The 16,047-nt window shown below is 42.2% G+C and overlaps 1 protein-coding gene across 6 annotated transcripts in view; it reads left to right on the top strand.

Moving 5' to 3' along the window:
• Positions 1-16,047, top strand: part of slc20a2 (solute carrier family 20 member 2) — a 47,835-nt gene that overhangs the window by 22,649 nt on the left and 9,139 nt on the right. For all 6 annotated transcript variants that reach the window (XR_015437237.1, XM_023406089.2, XM_023406082.2 and 3 more), the window contains exons 2-9: positions 3,947-4,527; positions 7,162-7,302; positions 7,937-8,022; positions 9,477-9,573; positions 9,811-9,930; positions 11,304-11,537; positions 12,140-12,776; positions 12,979-13,164. Coding sequence is in view for 5 of the 6 variants with exons in the window: in XM_023406089.2 (XP_023261857.1) it covers positions 4,239-4,527; positions 7,162-7,302; positions 7,937-8,022; positions 9,477-9,573; positions 9,811-9,930; positions 11,304-11,537; positions 12,140-12,776; positions 12,979-13,164 (1,790 nt within the window). In the remaining variant the exon portion in view is untranslated. The remainder of the gene's footprint in view (positions 1-3,946; positions 4,528-7,161; positions 7,303-7,936; positions 8,023-9,476; positions 9,574-9,810; positions 9,931-11,303; positions 11,538-12,139; positions 12,777-12,978; positions 13,165-16,047) is intronic.

Here is a 16,047-nt window from a genome sequence, read left to right as displayed (position 1 = left end):
AAAAAAAAAAAAAAAAAAAAAAAAAATTAAAGAAATTTGAAGGCGTGGCGGCTATGATTTAGCAGTGGCGGGCCGCCAGAAGAGGAACACTGCTGATACTTAAACTGGGAGGGAGGGATGGATGGGAGTTGCATTTCCAGAACCAGGAGTAGCTGAAATGGCTCCTCCCACTTCAAGACGCCATTGAACTTACGGATTCCACAGACGATCAGGGTGAAGGTTGACATGTGAACTACATATGTCTTTCTGAGTGACATCTCGGCCCTCAGGTGGCCATTCTGGACTTCACTGCACTCGCCGACTACATCCTGTAACCCTGACAATGCTATTGAAGCTGTGGGATATTGTCTTTTTTTTTTTTTTTAACATTCCCCTCAGAGTAGTTCACTCCTTTTAACATTTTTATTGGACTGTTTGAATCTCCTCTGCAGCACAGCAGTCAACAAGAGGAGAACACAGGTTACCACTGGACTAATGCAATGTACAAGTTTCAGCCCTGGAGAAAATAGTTTTTATGTGCACGACTGCGAGCGGCGGTATGTGAACCAGTGTTCATGTGTTACAGTAGGACGAGGTCTTAACCACGTGTCAGCTGCAGCTGTCATGGTGAGTTTCCCTGTTTAGAAAATTGTAGACCTGATTAAAATGGCCTGGTACTCGTGCGCACGCCCACACTCAAGTCACTCATGCTCATCTTTCCTCTCCTCCTTCCCACACTTACACACACACACACACGTTTCCTCTGTGGAGTCTCTGGTTGTGCTTGGTGGACGGCCATGTTTGACTGTGTGGTCCTCTCGTGGCAGTGGTGCTCCACTGATCAAACATTTACACAGCATCTTGTTAGTCCCTCAAACTCTGCTACTGCCAGGACATTGACTGTAAAACATATTATTTATTCAGCACTTGAGTGGTGAAGAAGTTGTCAAACAAAGAATGCTGAATTATATTCTTAACTTGTTCAATAAAGTCTCTTAAGGATCTCCAAAGCTTTTAGTCTGTATTTTAATGCAGTTTTAATAAAGCAGTACTTGTGTGTGTCTTCCTGATAAACCAATATAGTTGTTTACATGACATGAAGCACTTCAGGAAACTTACAATAACATCCTCCCTATGATTGTATTGTTATGTCTATTCGTGAATTATTAACTTGGTTAACCTTTTAGTAGTAATTATCTCGATGGACACAATTCATGACTTTAGTTTATCGACTTTTCATCCAAAGTCTCAACTCTCTGTGTCCGGGACTCTGAATCTTTAAGCCCAGAAGGCACTGATCCTTCGCTCTGATCCTGCGTGCTGATCTCTCTCTGGAGGGAAGCAGGTGAAAAGAGAATTTCTCCTCACGGATCAGTGACAAATCAAACATTATCAAATACTCAGCAGCCTCTGAGCTCACTTCACGTCTATATAAAAAAGAATCTGGCCTGCGATCTTTTGAGTTACTGTGAGGAAGATAAACATGTCAGATTTCCTCTTTGATTTTTAACCATTAACAAAGTAGTAATTCCAAGTGTCACTTAAGGTACTAGATCCTGATTCAGGGAGGTCTTCCACGGACCTGATCAAGAGACAAATCATCATCATCCTGTGTTGTGGTTCAACAAAGGATAAAGGGATAGCAGTGTGTGACCTCAACTGTTCCAGATGGAGCTCTTGGTCACGAGGAGGGAGCCATAACTGGCCGCAGGCTATTTAGAAAAGGAGCTGCCTGCCCCCACACGATGAGGAGCACACAGTCGGTTCATGCCGAGAGAATGTACTAGTCTGGCCTCCAAGCTGTTTACGTTTAATGCTCCCCATTAACAATTGGCTCAACCAAAGAAGGAAATGTGCTGCCATTTACCCGTATGACATGACTTTGATTATGTGGCATAGGCAAAAGAAAAAGAGGAGAAAGAACCCAGAGTAAGTCATTTGTGGTGTGGAGGTTTCTCGGGGACCACCAGAGGCTTCAGTGTTGGTGGCCTCATCATCTGTTTCTAAAGCACGATGTCTGTGTTGTGATGTAAATTTACTCTGTGGAACTTCACAGGGACAAGAGAAGCTGCTTGACTGTTGTTCTAATAGATGAACTCAACAAGTACATCGCTACAACCTCATACTCTTATTACAGGAGAGGATCACCTGACAGATGTTATTCTAGCTGGGCTGCAACTAATGACTATTTAATGATTATATATATTATTGATTAATCTGATTATTTTTTTATTAATCTAGAAAAAGGTTTTTAAAAAAATGCCTGGTAATATCTTTTGTCCAGTTTACAGTGATAAAAACATAGAAGCAGATCTCCACATTTTCGGTGGTGAAACAAGGGAATGTTTGGTATGTTTGATTGTAGATCTGTTCTAACTCGAAGACAGCAGCGTAAAATGGTTTTTGTTGTTGTAGCATGGAGAGCAGATATGAGATGAGATTTGTTCGAGTACCGTAGTCTGTGCACACAGTGTAGATATCAACATCACTTTCACATTCACAGGAAAATCCTGCTTCTTATCAGAGTGAATGTAATAGACTTAAAAGCTGTAATTTGCATCTGAAATAATTCTCTTGCCATCCCTTTATTTTTTAGGTTAATTAGTTAATGTCACAGCGCTTAAGGTTGATGTCCACAAGCACTAGACTTGCTTATTTACATAGAAATGTCCCCTCAAGCTCTAAAAAGATCTAACTGATTAAAGCTTGAAACTAATTGGTCAGCAAAATGTTTCACAAAAAAATGAAATGGAGCAACTAAAATTTGTCAGTAAGTTACACATATAAAAACATGGTTTACTTTCCTATTTGAATATGCATTTTAACACTGGGAACTTGAACATCCACAGTATCTCTTTGAACATCACTCCCGAGTCGTGTTTTCTCTACTGTACGATCAGTTTACTGACCTGAGCCCTAGAAGTGCAGTTTTGTGTTTTGTGTTCTCACATGCAGCAGCAGGAACTGCTGATATTCTCACTGCATTGCAGTCTGGACTTAGAGTTTTTTTATATTTTGTGCTGCAGCAAAGCCTTTGATTTTGTTTGAACTTGTACTCAAAAAGCTTGTTGCAAAACTGATGTGAACCTTTGACTGTCTCCCCCCCATGTGAGCAACGTAACAGTCCCACTGAGGCTGAAAGCAAAGATTAGAAGTGTAACTGCAACGTAACCTGCCACCAGGCCGTCGGTTCAACTGTCTCTCAGTTAACATTCATATTTTAATAAGGTCGGCTCAATCAAACTGCTTCCAGACATTTCAGGGAGTGCCGCTACATTGTGATGTAAAACACTTAATATCCTTGGTAATGCCGTTTTATTATCAGTTTTAGCTTCACATGTGTTTGACATGATAGTGATGGAGAAGGTCTAGTAGTCTGATATTATAAGTTCCAGCCAAAGGCTATCTGGATGTGTGGCAAAGGCCAAACCTGTGAAATGAAAGCAGGTTTGGCAGAAACGTCAGCTGGCCTGTTGTGTGGGGATGAGGTGTTAACAGTCTACTCTAATGCTGGGAGCATTGCTCACATCTCAATCTCGATACTGTGTTCTTTTTTTAGTCGCAGTGCTGACAGCAAGCCCTCTGAACGGTCTGATTTGATTTCTTTGAAGTGCAGACTGTGATTTCCTATTGCGGCTATCTGAGATGTCCTCAGCTCCCCACCCCCCACTGGAGGGCTCTCCGTGTTTGCTCAAAAGCCAGTTCTGCATCGCCATCATCAATCCTGAATCTGTTTTTCTGTCTTTTTCTGTCTTTTGTCGTCTTCTCTCATCAGCTCTCCTCCTCCTCCTCCTCCTCCTCCTCCTCCTCCTCCTCCTCCCTCTTAGTCCCTCCCCGCCTTTGTTTTAGGTTTTCTGGGGAAGTCACAGGGAGGTGTTGTCACATTGAAGCAGCTGTTGAAAAAGAGTAATCATGGCTTATGACACTAATCTGTTTCTGTGTCTCCGCTCTCTCGTTTCTCTGGCAGGTGAAGGAACGTGCAGACAGGCTGTCTCACACTAAGCTATGGAATGCTCCCTGCTCCCACCATCACTAGTCTCCAATCTTTGGACTGAGCTCCAAACGCTTAGTTAGCGGCTGTGCTTCTCCCCTCGAACTCTTTACAACCAGGGGACGAAGATAAGGAGCGGGCTTACCAAAGTCCTCCGCTAAAAACGCACAGAGCACTTCTTTTTCTTTTTTACTAGAATATTTAAGCTAGTTTTTTTTTTTTGTTTGTTTTTCTCCTCTTGGATTTTTTCTGGTGAAATCATATCAAGATGGATATGGATCAGTATCTGTGGATGGTGATCATTGGCTTCATCATTGCCTTCGTCCTGGCCTTTTCGGTGGGCGCCAATGATGTGGCCAATTCATTCGGCACAGCGGTCGGGTCTGGCGTGGTCACACTGAAGCAGGCCTGTATCCTGGCGTCCATCTTTGAGACACTGGGCTCAATGCTGCTGGGGGCCAAAGTGGGCGAGACGATTCGGAAGGGCATCATAGATGTCAGCCTGTACAACGACACGGTGCCCGTGCTCATGGCGGGGGAGGTCAGCGCCATGGTCGGTGAGTTGGACTAGTTTTTATTTCCACCGAGTTATGTCGGTTTTTCTAACGCCAGCAGCTCTTTTCAGACGTGCACCCGTTTACACTGCAATATAACATGTCCTTCACATGTGTGAATCACTTTTACATAAAAGTTACAAGGGCAATGTGTCCAAGTCAGACCTAGTGATGTGGCTTTTTCCATAAATGTCCTCTCATATCTGAAAGAAGCCGTAAGGAACATTAGAGTAAATGTCAACCTTGTCTAAATGGCAAATAGGCATCAGTGTTACAGATAAAGCAGGAAAACTTTCATGTTCCATGTCAGGAAAGACTTTACTTTTTGACAGCATCACAGCTGAAGCACTGCTGCTTCCTGGCTCCATCATTTACAGAAACAGCAATTAATTGACCAGTAGATCAGTCAATTAGCAGAGACATAATGATCAATATTTTTGGAAACAAATTCATAGTTTTAGTCTGTTTAGCTGTTTATCACTAGCCACAGGTTCTTAAATGTGAGGATTTGCTGCTTTTCTCTGTTTTATAGTTTTGTAAACTACAAATCTTTGGGTTTTGGGTCATCTCTATTTTTTGACATGTTATACACTAAGCAATCAAATAATTGAATAACTGACAGATGAATCTGCTAATAAAAGTAATTGTTAGTTTCAGCCTTGAAAACACAAAAAATAATTCTCTGTGATTACCACTGTACAGATAAATAAATATTGAAGTGCAGAGTGACATTTTCCTCCAGAGTAAAGTTGTGTTGATGCTGTTCATGCTGTTCATGCTGTTGGGGAAACGACATCCACGAGTTCATGTGTTGATGAGTGTCTCTCAATCGCTGACCCTTAACCTGTGATGGTGGAGCAGAGCCAGGATCTAGTTTCTTATCTAGCTTCAACCTCTTTTTAAATAAAGCATTTGCTGTCCAAAAAAAAGTAAGAAAATAGTGAAAAAAGTACCATCACAATTCCCTGTAGCCCAAAGTGACAACAGTCCAAAACCAAAACATATTAGATTTACAATGATATAAAGAGGGAAGCAGAAAGTCCTCAGATCTGAGAGGCTGGAACCAGCAAGTTAAAAATCTGTAATGCATATTACTGTATATATTTGAATGTATTTAATTTATGAGGCAGGCTCCACTGTTCCCTCTTCTGTACACATTTGAAAGTGAAAAAGTGTGTAAGTCCAGGCTCAGTGAGATGTTGTGTGCAGCTGTGATCAGAGTCCACTCTGCTGTCACACTGCCCTCGGTGTGTGTGTGTCCACAGGCCCTGTGGACAGAAGAGAGTCATCACTCACGTGATTATATTACTGTGCATGTTTGAACTTTGAACTTTTCCCAATCATCTGTAAAAAAGCTTCTGCATCCACCTGTTTTTCTTTTTGCTCACAAACAAGAACTAAACTGCTAAATAACATAACCCCAGCAGAATGTGTTTTTGTATTCCAGTCGGTAAAAGTTCATAATTGGTCATTTGAAGAACATCTGCTGTTGTTTTCCAAACCACTTTTTTTATGAGCAATGTAATAAAAATTTGTTTTGCAAAGATTCAAAGCAGCTTCCTAAGAAACAGTGTGAAAAATATGGAAATCTATTTGCAGATATAAGCACAAGCAGCGATTGTTGAGCATCACCAGTGGCTTTACACATCAGCTTTCGATTACCTCAGTAAATGAATGGTGCAGAACAAAAAACAATGGGGCTCCTGTTGAGACAATGCACTGGGAAACGCTGATGAATAAGGTGATATTATGCACGGGGGGATTCCCGTGTCGCAGAGCGGCACAAGTGAATGTTGGGGAAACACTGAGCAGTTTCTCTTCGTCGTCTCAGACAGGAAACTTTTTTTTTTCCTCTGCCATATTGTTCAGACAGAATTTGAAGAATGTTTAACTTCATGATTTTAATTTGATAACGACAGGAAAATACTTCTATTGTGTCCTTTAGGTTTTTAATGTTTCACAGCAGTTCACAGAAACAACACAATACACTACAGTATACAGTGTATATTTGTCAGGGTCTAATTTAGGGCTACTTCATTCCAGCCTAACAATGAGACATTGGGGACTTATTATTTAAATAATGGACTCTGTTTCCAAAGCAAAACAAAAATACATTTCCAGTGGGATTTTTGTCTTGATAAATGAAGCCTTATTCTCTGTTGTTTGTCATTATTATAGTATCTCAAAATATATTTTGTCAGAAAGTCCCTCATGCTAAAAACTCTTAATGCTGATGTTTATATGATACTAGAGCTTTTTGAAAACTAGTCTGTGGTGTTGGAGCATCATGTGTCTGCAGTTTTCAGACTTCACAGGTTCATTTGTGCCAACTTTTTACAAACAATGCAAACTTGAGGTAATAATTTTTAGTTTCAAACATTACTCAGACTGTCAATTAAAATGTCTTGCTGTCATAACCCAGTTTGATTTTTCTTTATTTCTGTCTTCACTTTAATGAAGCAAACCACAAACAGCAACACGATGTCACGACTTTAAATAAATGAACACCAAAATGACAAACTGTTGCGTGTGGTATTGCTCTCTCTATTTTCCAGTTGAACTTGAACTTTGTTCCAGAAACAGTGGCCAATTAAATATGAAAAATGTCTGAGGTTTGTGTCTCTGTCTTGATCACAGGGTCAGCAGTCTGGCAGCTGATCGCCTCCTTCCTCAGGCTGCCCATCTCTGGGACCCACTGCATTGTTGGCGCCACCATCGGTTTCTCCATGGTGGCCATCGGCACCAAGGGCGTGCAGTGGATGCAGCTTGTCAAGATTGGTAAGTTGGAGTCCAGCGTTTGTGTCGTTACAATTCACATATTCTCTCTGCTAACGTACGTCCACTGCAAACATATACAGTGAAATGCTTTTACATAATATTACTCATACTTGCAGAACTGCCACTTTCCCATTGAATATAATACAAAATAAAAGCGCACTGGGATATATCCAGTGCAGCTCCGGTGGAGGTTTTTCGCTCTGTGAAACACAGACGGTAATCATCAGATTTTGTTGTCAGTGAGGATGACTCCCTTGGCCGTTTTACACAGAAACTAATTTATTTTAGAAGTGGCAGAGATACCAATTTCTCCCCCTTTAAGAGCCTCAGTAGACCAGCATGCAATGCAGCCACAAAACATCTTAAAGTACCTGTTAAGTGAAAGATTGAGCTATGACTTCTTCTCAGCCAGAGAAAATGACTCCCACCATTGCAACTACAACCTCAGCCGAATCTGAATCATTTCCAGAGGATTTGAAAGTTTGAAAGTCATAGTGGGAAATGTAGGAAAGGACTAATTGAGGTGATTCAAGTACAGAAGCTGTAAAAAATCATGATGTCTGATAATACTGTATCAGTGTGTGATTTCTTTTTTTTTTCCTGTTTGTGATGAAATTTTCTCCTCCCTCTGCAGTGTCATCATGGTTCATCTCCCCCTTGCTGTCTGGACTCATGTCTGGACTCCTCTTCATTCTCATCAGACACTTCATCCTCAGCAAGGTGGGCTCACATCACCTCTCTGAGACAAGCTTCTTGTTTGTATTTTATGTATTTCTGGTTTAACCCCAGAAATCTGGGTGTTGTAATACAAATTCTCCACATATTGACTGAGTTGTTTGTCAAAAAGGTCAAATACCAGAGCTAAGACTGTACACGTGTACACAAAAAATTATCCAAAGAACTTTAGCACAGATAAAATCTTTTGGATTTGGCAACACCCACAGACCTGCTGTTACGTAACAGGCTATCGCTGACAGACGAGCAGAAGTGTTGTGGCTCATCCTAAGGTCACAACAGCAGGATTATGTATGAATGACTCACAGGGATGATTTGTCATTTGGGCTGGAGTTACTGTAAAGCTGGGTCAGATTCAGGATGAGTTCATCTCTGTCTCTGGCTGTTTGCCTCATCTTGATCTTTCTATTATATCTGTGCTGTGCTGAGGTTTAGTTTAGTTTTTACATATGAGACTTTTTACCGTGGGAGGTCAGTCATATTGCATATCAAGCTCCTTGTAACAGTAAACCACACCTTGTGTAAGAATGAATTGTCGCATGTCTAGTTCTGTTTTCAACATGTCCACACCTATGAATTGACCTGAGCCAGAACAATGACCTCAATGCTTATGCAGCACATGTTGATCACAACAGTGATCAATGTGCAGAAATATTTCACCTTTTGTATTTAACTGGAGTTCTGAAGTGAACATGTCACACTCGCACATGATTTTGTGGCTGCAGTGAGAAAGCTCTAACTTCAGATCATCTTGACCTATTCTGCATATTTCTAGTTTTAGAGCTCTGCACATAATGATGTGTAATCAGTGAGCCTTCATTGTCTTCTTCAGGGAGACTTTACGAGGCTGTAGATCTGCCAGTGATGGCAGGTTGGTCATCACATAAGAACCTGAAGAGGAGAGCAAGAAGGTTTAATAAACAGGCACATAAGGAAATTTAAATCTTGTGTGGGAGATATTTGTTTTATTTTTAATTATAAGAATGTATAATTATTTTATTTATTTTATTTATTTACATCAGTATCACAATATTAATAAAGTTTCCCAATATTGAATGAAGTAAAATAATAAAGCCTTTTATAATTTCCTGGAGCCCAAGTTCCTATCTTCAAAGTGCTTGTTTTGTGTGACCATCAGTCTCAAGCTCAAAGATATATATGAAAAAAAGAGCAAATCGTCACATTTGAAAAAGCTTGAATTTAGAAAATGTTTGGAATTTTTGATAGAAAATGACTGAAACAATTAATAATCATTAAAAAAAAGTTAAGCTGCTTAAATTTCTGCTAATTGATGAATTGACTAATCTTATCATCTTCATCCTTACATGTATATGGAAATATAGCATATATATAAATATATATATATAAATATATATAGTATAAATCACGCATAAGATATTAATAATTGTTGGTCCTCCATCTGTGTGTTTTCTCTTCAGGATGACTCCGTCCCTAACGGCCTGCGAGCGCTGCCTCTCTTCTATGCCACCACCATCGGGATCAACACATTTTCCATCATGTACACTGGAGCCCCGTGTAAGTGACAGGCGGCATTTACTCATAACAGACATTGTCGCTGTTTATTTAGTCTGACACCAACGTATGATCAAATTATCATCTCAGTCGCATTGATTTGCGCCAGTGTCGTTTGATTACTCAAAATTCCTTCTGAAGGTGTGACAAGAGTATACATAGATTTTTTTTTTAACATTTCAAAACTACTTGAAAGATGTCATGTTCTTATACCCGTGTGTGTGTGTTCATTAATTTCAGTGCTTGGGCTAGAGTTGCTACCGGTGTGGGCCATCTTTCTCATTACTTTAGCCGGGGCGCTGGTCTGCGCAGCGGTGGTGTGGTTCTTCGTGTGTCCTTGGATGAGGAGGAAAATAGCAAGTAGGTATCTGTGTGTGTGTGTGTGTGTGTGTGTGTGTGTGTGTGTGTGTGTGTGTGTGTGTGTGTGTGTGTGTGTGTGTGTCCAGTCTTTCTCACGCCATTTGAAAGCTTGAAAGCCCAGCGCTCTGACCCGAACCTAACAACTGAGTCTCAGCCTCTGCGTGCACACTCTGTGCTCTGACACCAAACATTGGATGCCAGCGGATGTGTTTTCTCATTGGCCTCTGCCAAAGCCACTAAAGCCACCAAGAAACCCTGTGAACTCTGTGTAGAACTCCACTTGCTTTGCTCAAACACTTAAGATTTTTGGGCGTAATCATAGCCTGCAGTGAAGAAAGCTTTCAGATCAAGGTTAGGAATTGTTTTCGTAATGGGAAAATCAGCCTGCAGCAAAGCAGACAACGCCATAATGACACATTAAATGAAACAGTGGAAAGGGCAGTAAGAGGAACATCTGAGAGAACAGTGGACATAAGCAAGGCAACCAGTCTTCTAATTCAACTTGACAAGAACTTCTGTTTAGTGCAACAATCCAAACACAAAGCTACAAACTCTTAAGCCCCAAGTCTTAGATGCCTGAGATGCTTTCCACTGACATGAAAATAAAAATCAAGGTTAAATTACAACAGTTTTGTTACTGGATTTACCTTAAACAACATAAAGAAGTGCTGTTACTGAAGCGATAACAATCCACGTTGAGGCTTAAAACAGAACGATTCTTTTCTCGAACTTTCGAGCGAGGCCGATTTGATCTGTTGCTTAAGGCGTCGTGACCGCTGAATGCCTGAGAGGATTATAGGTGATATTATCGGTCCTAATCTGGATATTACTGCATCCGTCAAAATGAAGCGAGTGAGTTTTATGTATGTGTTTGTGCTGAAGGCTGTTTTGAGGAGTAGGGGGGCATCAAGTCTATCAGCACTGGAATTAGTTAGGATCAGCTGATGGCTATACTTGTTGTTGGTGCATAGTTTTCTCTTCTTTTTTTTTTTCTGACCTGAAATGATTGATGGTGGTGCAGAGTAACAACATAGTTTCAGCAAAAATATGCATTAAAAATTTATGTTGATAAAAATATTATCTGTGTGATTCACTCATTGAGCTCCTGTCCTGATTCCATCAGTGGAAATCATCCAGATAACTTCTGTAAAATATTTTTATTTCTACTGTTTCATCATCCTGCTGTAAATGATCAGTCAGACATATTAGAATATGGGCCTGACATGCAAATATAGATGTTGTAATTTCCTCATAGTTTGTCTACAAGGCCCTGTAAACACTGGTAACATTGTTAAGAGGATTAACAGGATTTACCTGGTGGTGATATTTTTTCCCTTCAGGAAGATCTCTTAACTGAACTTGTTTTCTCTCAGGTCGTCTAAAGAAGGAGCAGGCTCTGTCAAGGATCTCTGATGAGAGCCTGGACAAGATACCTGAGGAGGAGGAGGAGAGTCCCGTCTTTAAGGAGCTCCCGGGGGCCAAGGGAACAGATGAGGCCGTGTTGCCACTCACCGGGGGCAGCAGTGAACGGGGCACCCGAGACTCCAGCGGAGAGCTCACCAACCTGGCCAACGGAGGCACCGTCCTGCCAAACGGCCGGGTGTATGGTAAAACTGAAAATAAGAGCCACTGATTTGAGATGTTCCAGTAGATCTACTACATCTGTTCACTAGGGACAAAAACAGCGACTGTAAAGCTGTGGTCACTGTGTAATCTTTGTGGAGGAGGAGAGGAACTGCAGCTCTGTTGCTGCATTAATATTTTTCAGAGGTCACACAACTCTTCTGTTTACAGCCACCTTCAGCAGGGTGGTGTGTCGGGCTGTTTCTGGTTCCTTTTTATATGTCGTCAATCAATTAGTTTTGTGTCTTCACAAAAAAAACAAAAAAAAACAATGAATGCAAAACCTACAAAAAAGCATTAAACAGCAAGATATTTTAAAATTTTTACACTGAGGACAAAAAGCGTTGTCACCCATCAGGTGGAAAAAAGATTTAATCTCAGTTTGTCATAACTAAAGAAGATTCAGTCTCAAATTTAGAAATCTGACTTGCTTCCTTCGTAGGGAGTAACTTCTCTTTTATTAAAGATTCCTATTCAGTTTATGTTTATTTAGAGTAAGAGACTGTAAATGTAAATGTGCTGCTGTTGGATGCTGCCTGGCAACAGTTTTGCATCCACATCCTCTTCTCCATCTCGTCTCCTTCAGGTCGGACCCACTCAATGACCAACGGTTGCCTCAAGTCACCCATCTCTAATGGCAGCTTCAGCTTCGATGGCCACATGCGCAGCGATGGCCAGGTGTACCACACAGTACACAAGGACTCAGGTCTCTATAAAGACCTGCTTCACAAAATCCACCTGGGCCGCATGGATGACAACGAGCGCTCGGGCTCCAACGCCGGCCCGGCTGACAACAATTACCGCCTGCTGCGCCGCAACAACAGCTACACCTGCTACACAGCGGCGATATGCGGCATGCCCGTCCAGCCGCTCATACGCACAGAGTCTCGCGAGGACAGTGAAAAGCTGGTGGGCGAGGGAGGCGGCAGGAGCAACAGCGTGTCCTACTCCAAGAAGAGGGTACGCTACGATAGCTACTCGTCGTACTGTAACGCCGTGGCCGAGGCTGAAATTGAGGCGGAGGAGGGCGGGGTGGAGATGAAGCTGGCCACAGAGCTGGAGGGGGTGGAGGAAGAAGGGGCTCCAGCACCTGTGCCTCTGGACGACTTGGCCGAGGAGGATCATGAGGAGAAGGACAAGCCTGAGGTGTTCCAGCTTTTCCACTTCCTGCAGATCCTCACGGCCTGTTTCGGGTCCTTTGCCCACGGAGGCAACGATGTCAGGTGCTGCCTCCTGCTAATACCTGCTAATATATTCTTTTATTCCAGAAGTTTCTCTCCCTGTTAAATTATATGCAAGTAATTTTTCAGCAACAACAAATAGAGAAATTGAATTTACTTTGTTGCTCTAACATCATGTAGTCTCGGTGTAGCACAGGTACCAGAGGAGCTGGTGAGGTTATAATGTGTTTTCCCACCTCTGCAGTAATGCTATCGGGCCTCTGGTGGCGCTGTGGATGATCTACGACCAGGGCGGTGTGATGCAGGATGCTGCCACTCCCATTTGGCTGCTGTTCTACGGCGGCATAGGCATCTGCGCCGGCCTGTGGGTGTGGGGCCGTCGCGTCATCCAGACCATGGGGAAGGACCTGACTCCCATCACCCCCTCAAGGTGAGAAAGCCACCACGTGGGAGAGTGAGTGGAAGGGGGTGTGTGTGTGTGGATGTGGGTGTGGGTGTGGGTGAGGGTGTGTGTGAAAGAGAGAACGGAGGAGTATTTGTGGCAAAGGCGAACTCTCCCAACATATGCTGGGTTTCACTCGCTTCAAAGACTTTCAACATGCTGACACACACAAGTGCATCCAGGACCACAGCTTCCTGGGTAAGTACTGACGTGCGTGCACATAGCTGTATTAGAATGCGCGCACACACACACACACACACACACACACACCCAATGTTTTTAATAAGGCTGTTAAATGTTATTGAACAAGTAATTGCCATTCAACTCACACAGAGAATTTCCCACTAAGCTGAAAGTGAAGTGCAAAAACCTGAGGCAACACAATCACTTTCAGAGTGCGTGCTCTGTTGCCTCAATTGCTCTGTGTTCACAGGTACAGTAACTGACTATTCAAGGACATTTGTCTTGAGCAGCTCTGGTTAACCACTCTCTACTTCCCAAACAGAGCTGCTGCTGCTGCAGGCAACATACACTTTTACTCCACAAACAACCTGCAAGTACAAAGTTTCTGCATCCTCGTCTGCGTCAAATCGTATTCATATTTTCTCATCCAGCGACAGCACACTGAATTAGTATGATTCCATTAATTTAAAGGACAGATTTGTATATTTGAATGAGTTTTATTTGAGTTTAAGGACGTTAATGTGAAAGAATATTTTCTGTCCCTTTTTTAAAACAAGCAAATGCAATCAAATATGTTTTTCTTCTCCCAGAGATAAAGGCTATAAACAAGTTGATGAGAAATAATCTGAACAAAGTCATTATCATTTTTGGCAGTCCTCACACACTCCTGCAGGAACTTTAACTTTGCTGGAGATAATTCTCTGCAGCTTTGGAACACATTCAGAGATCTACCATAATAATTGTGTCTCTAGTGCCTCTTTGCATAGGCAATGAAATAGGAATGGTGCGCTCTCACTATTTTCCCTCTGCACTTTGACTTATTACATAATAATTATGAATAAATAAGATGTCCTTTGGACCACAACACATGAAGCCCTAGGGCTCACTTCGTCCTACAACCTAAGCAACGGACATCACGCATCCTTAACCACTTACTGCTGCTGCTCTGTCCTTGAGATTAATATCTCTTCTTTTACTGTCCTCTCGTCTTTCCACACAGCAGCAGAACAGTGTGTGGGTGTGTGTGTGTGTGTGTGTGTGTGTGCGCGCGTATGCATACCTCAAGGATTTTTGTCTGTATGGTGTCAGCTTAAGGAAGCCAGGCTCTGTGTCTGCAGGTCATTGTGCGTTGAATCTACTGTATGAATGTGAGCATGCATGCACATTAAGGTCTAATTGCTCCAGATTTTTCTTTTTCTTTTTCCGTGTGTGTGTACATGTGTGTGTGTGTGTGTGTGTGTGTGTGTGTGTGTGCGCGCACGCTCTGTTGCCTGAGAGGAACATCACACAGGGTTAAAGAAAGTTGTTTGGCGTTCTGGATGAAGAGAAGTAGAGCAGGGGGGGTGAGGGAGGGGTGAGGGAGGGGTAAAGCCACAGTGGGAACCCTTGGCCTCTCTTCTCCAACCACAGGGAGGAACACCAGCCTGACTCCTCTTGCACTTTTCTTTCCCCCCGTCTGTCCTCCTCCTGTAAATCTCTATTTTTGCGGTTAACTCTCTTCTTCCCTCACTTTTTCCTTTTTTTCATTCCTTCCCATTTCCCTCTCCTCACTGCATCTTCTCGTCCTGTTTTTAGTAGGCATGTCACCTCTAAATCTTTCTCTCTCTCCCACCCCCCAAAGTCTTGCAGTCATTCTCATGCTCACTTCATCTAATTATTTTTTTTCCTCTTCATTCCTCCTCTTTTTTTTTAGCCCCTTTTCTCCCTGTGTGCCTTCTTTCTTTCTTAATCTTTTCCTTTCCAACACCAGCTTAGTTTTTTTTCTTTGCCAGGACTCAAAGACAAATTTGCTCTGCTTCACTCCTCTAAAGACTCTCTTTCCTCCACTGTCTGTTTCCATGCATCAGTCTGACAAAGAAGTTTGTTTGGGGCAAGGACAGGAAAGTGTGTGTAGTTGTGTGTGTTTATAGCCTAGTCTGCCAGGCACAGTGAACACTTAAAACAGCACAGCAGTGAAAAAGAAAAAAGGATCTTAAACTTAGATAGAGATATGGATTTCCATCATTCTGGACAGCTCTCCTGTTTAACCGCCACAGGGATGGATTGCTGCAGATCTAAAACGTAAACAATCTTGTCCTTGAGATGAACAGCTGTTCTTTTCCTGCACTGACAAATCAAAATATCCGCTGTGGAAAAAAAAAAAAACCTATTGGAAAATCAAGAGCTGGTTTCTGATCACACAGAACAGGTGTCACCGCTCTATGGAGATTAGACATTATTGTAGTAATGAACACTTTTTTTTTTTTACCTTTGCTTGACAGCGTTCAGTGGAGAGATGACAGGATATGAGTACAGAGAGAGAGAGAGAGAGAGAATGAGAATGAGAATATAATGTAATCACATGGTCAGCTTAAGCTCATTTGGCCACCAGGACATCCAACACCTATGCAGTCTGAAATGTTTCTACACACGCACACACACACACACTGAAGGCGAGCTCCCGTTTACACGTGGGTTCAAGTTATGTTCACAATTGGCTCAAGTCAAATGATTAGCAGACTGCTGTGAAGGAGATTGGCCCCCTGCTGTTCACGAGCGCCACAGCAGTGACCGGATTGACATGTTGCTGATTGTGTCACTTTGGCCAATCACAGTTCAACAGCGTTTGTTCGCAGGACCTTACCCGAGTGTTGCTGGCTTCTTCTTCTTTCTTTCTTTCTTAGTTTTTTTTTTTTTGCTTTCTCACCA

Source organism: Seriola lalandi, unplaced genomic scaffold (assembly GCF_002814215.2).
Source record: "Seriola lalandi dorsalis isolate HSWRI2012SDOR001 ecotype SW California unplaced genomic scaffold, Sedor1 jcf7180002054294, whole genome shotgun sequence".
Taxonomy (NCBI): Eukaryota; Metazoa; Chordata; class Actinopteri; order Carangiformes; family Carangidae; genus Seriola; species Seriola lalandi.
The sequence above is the reverse complement of the archived record's forward strand: the minus strand, read 5'-3'. Positions and strand labels throughout refer to the sequence as shown.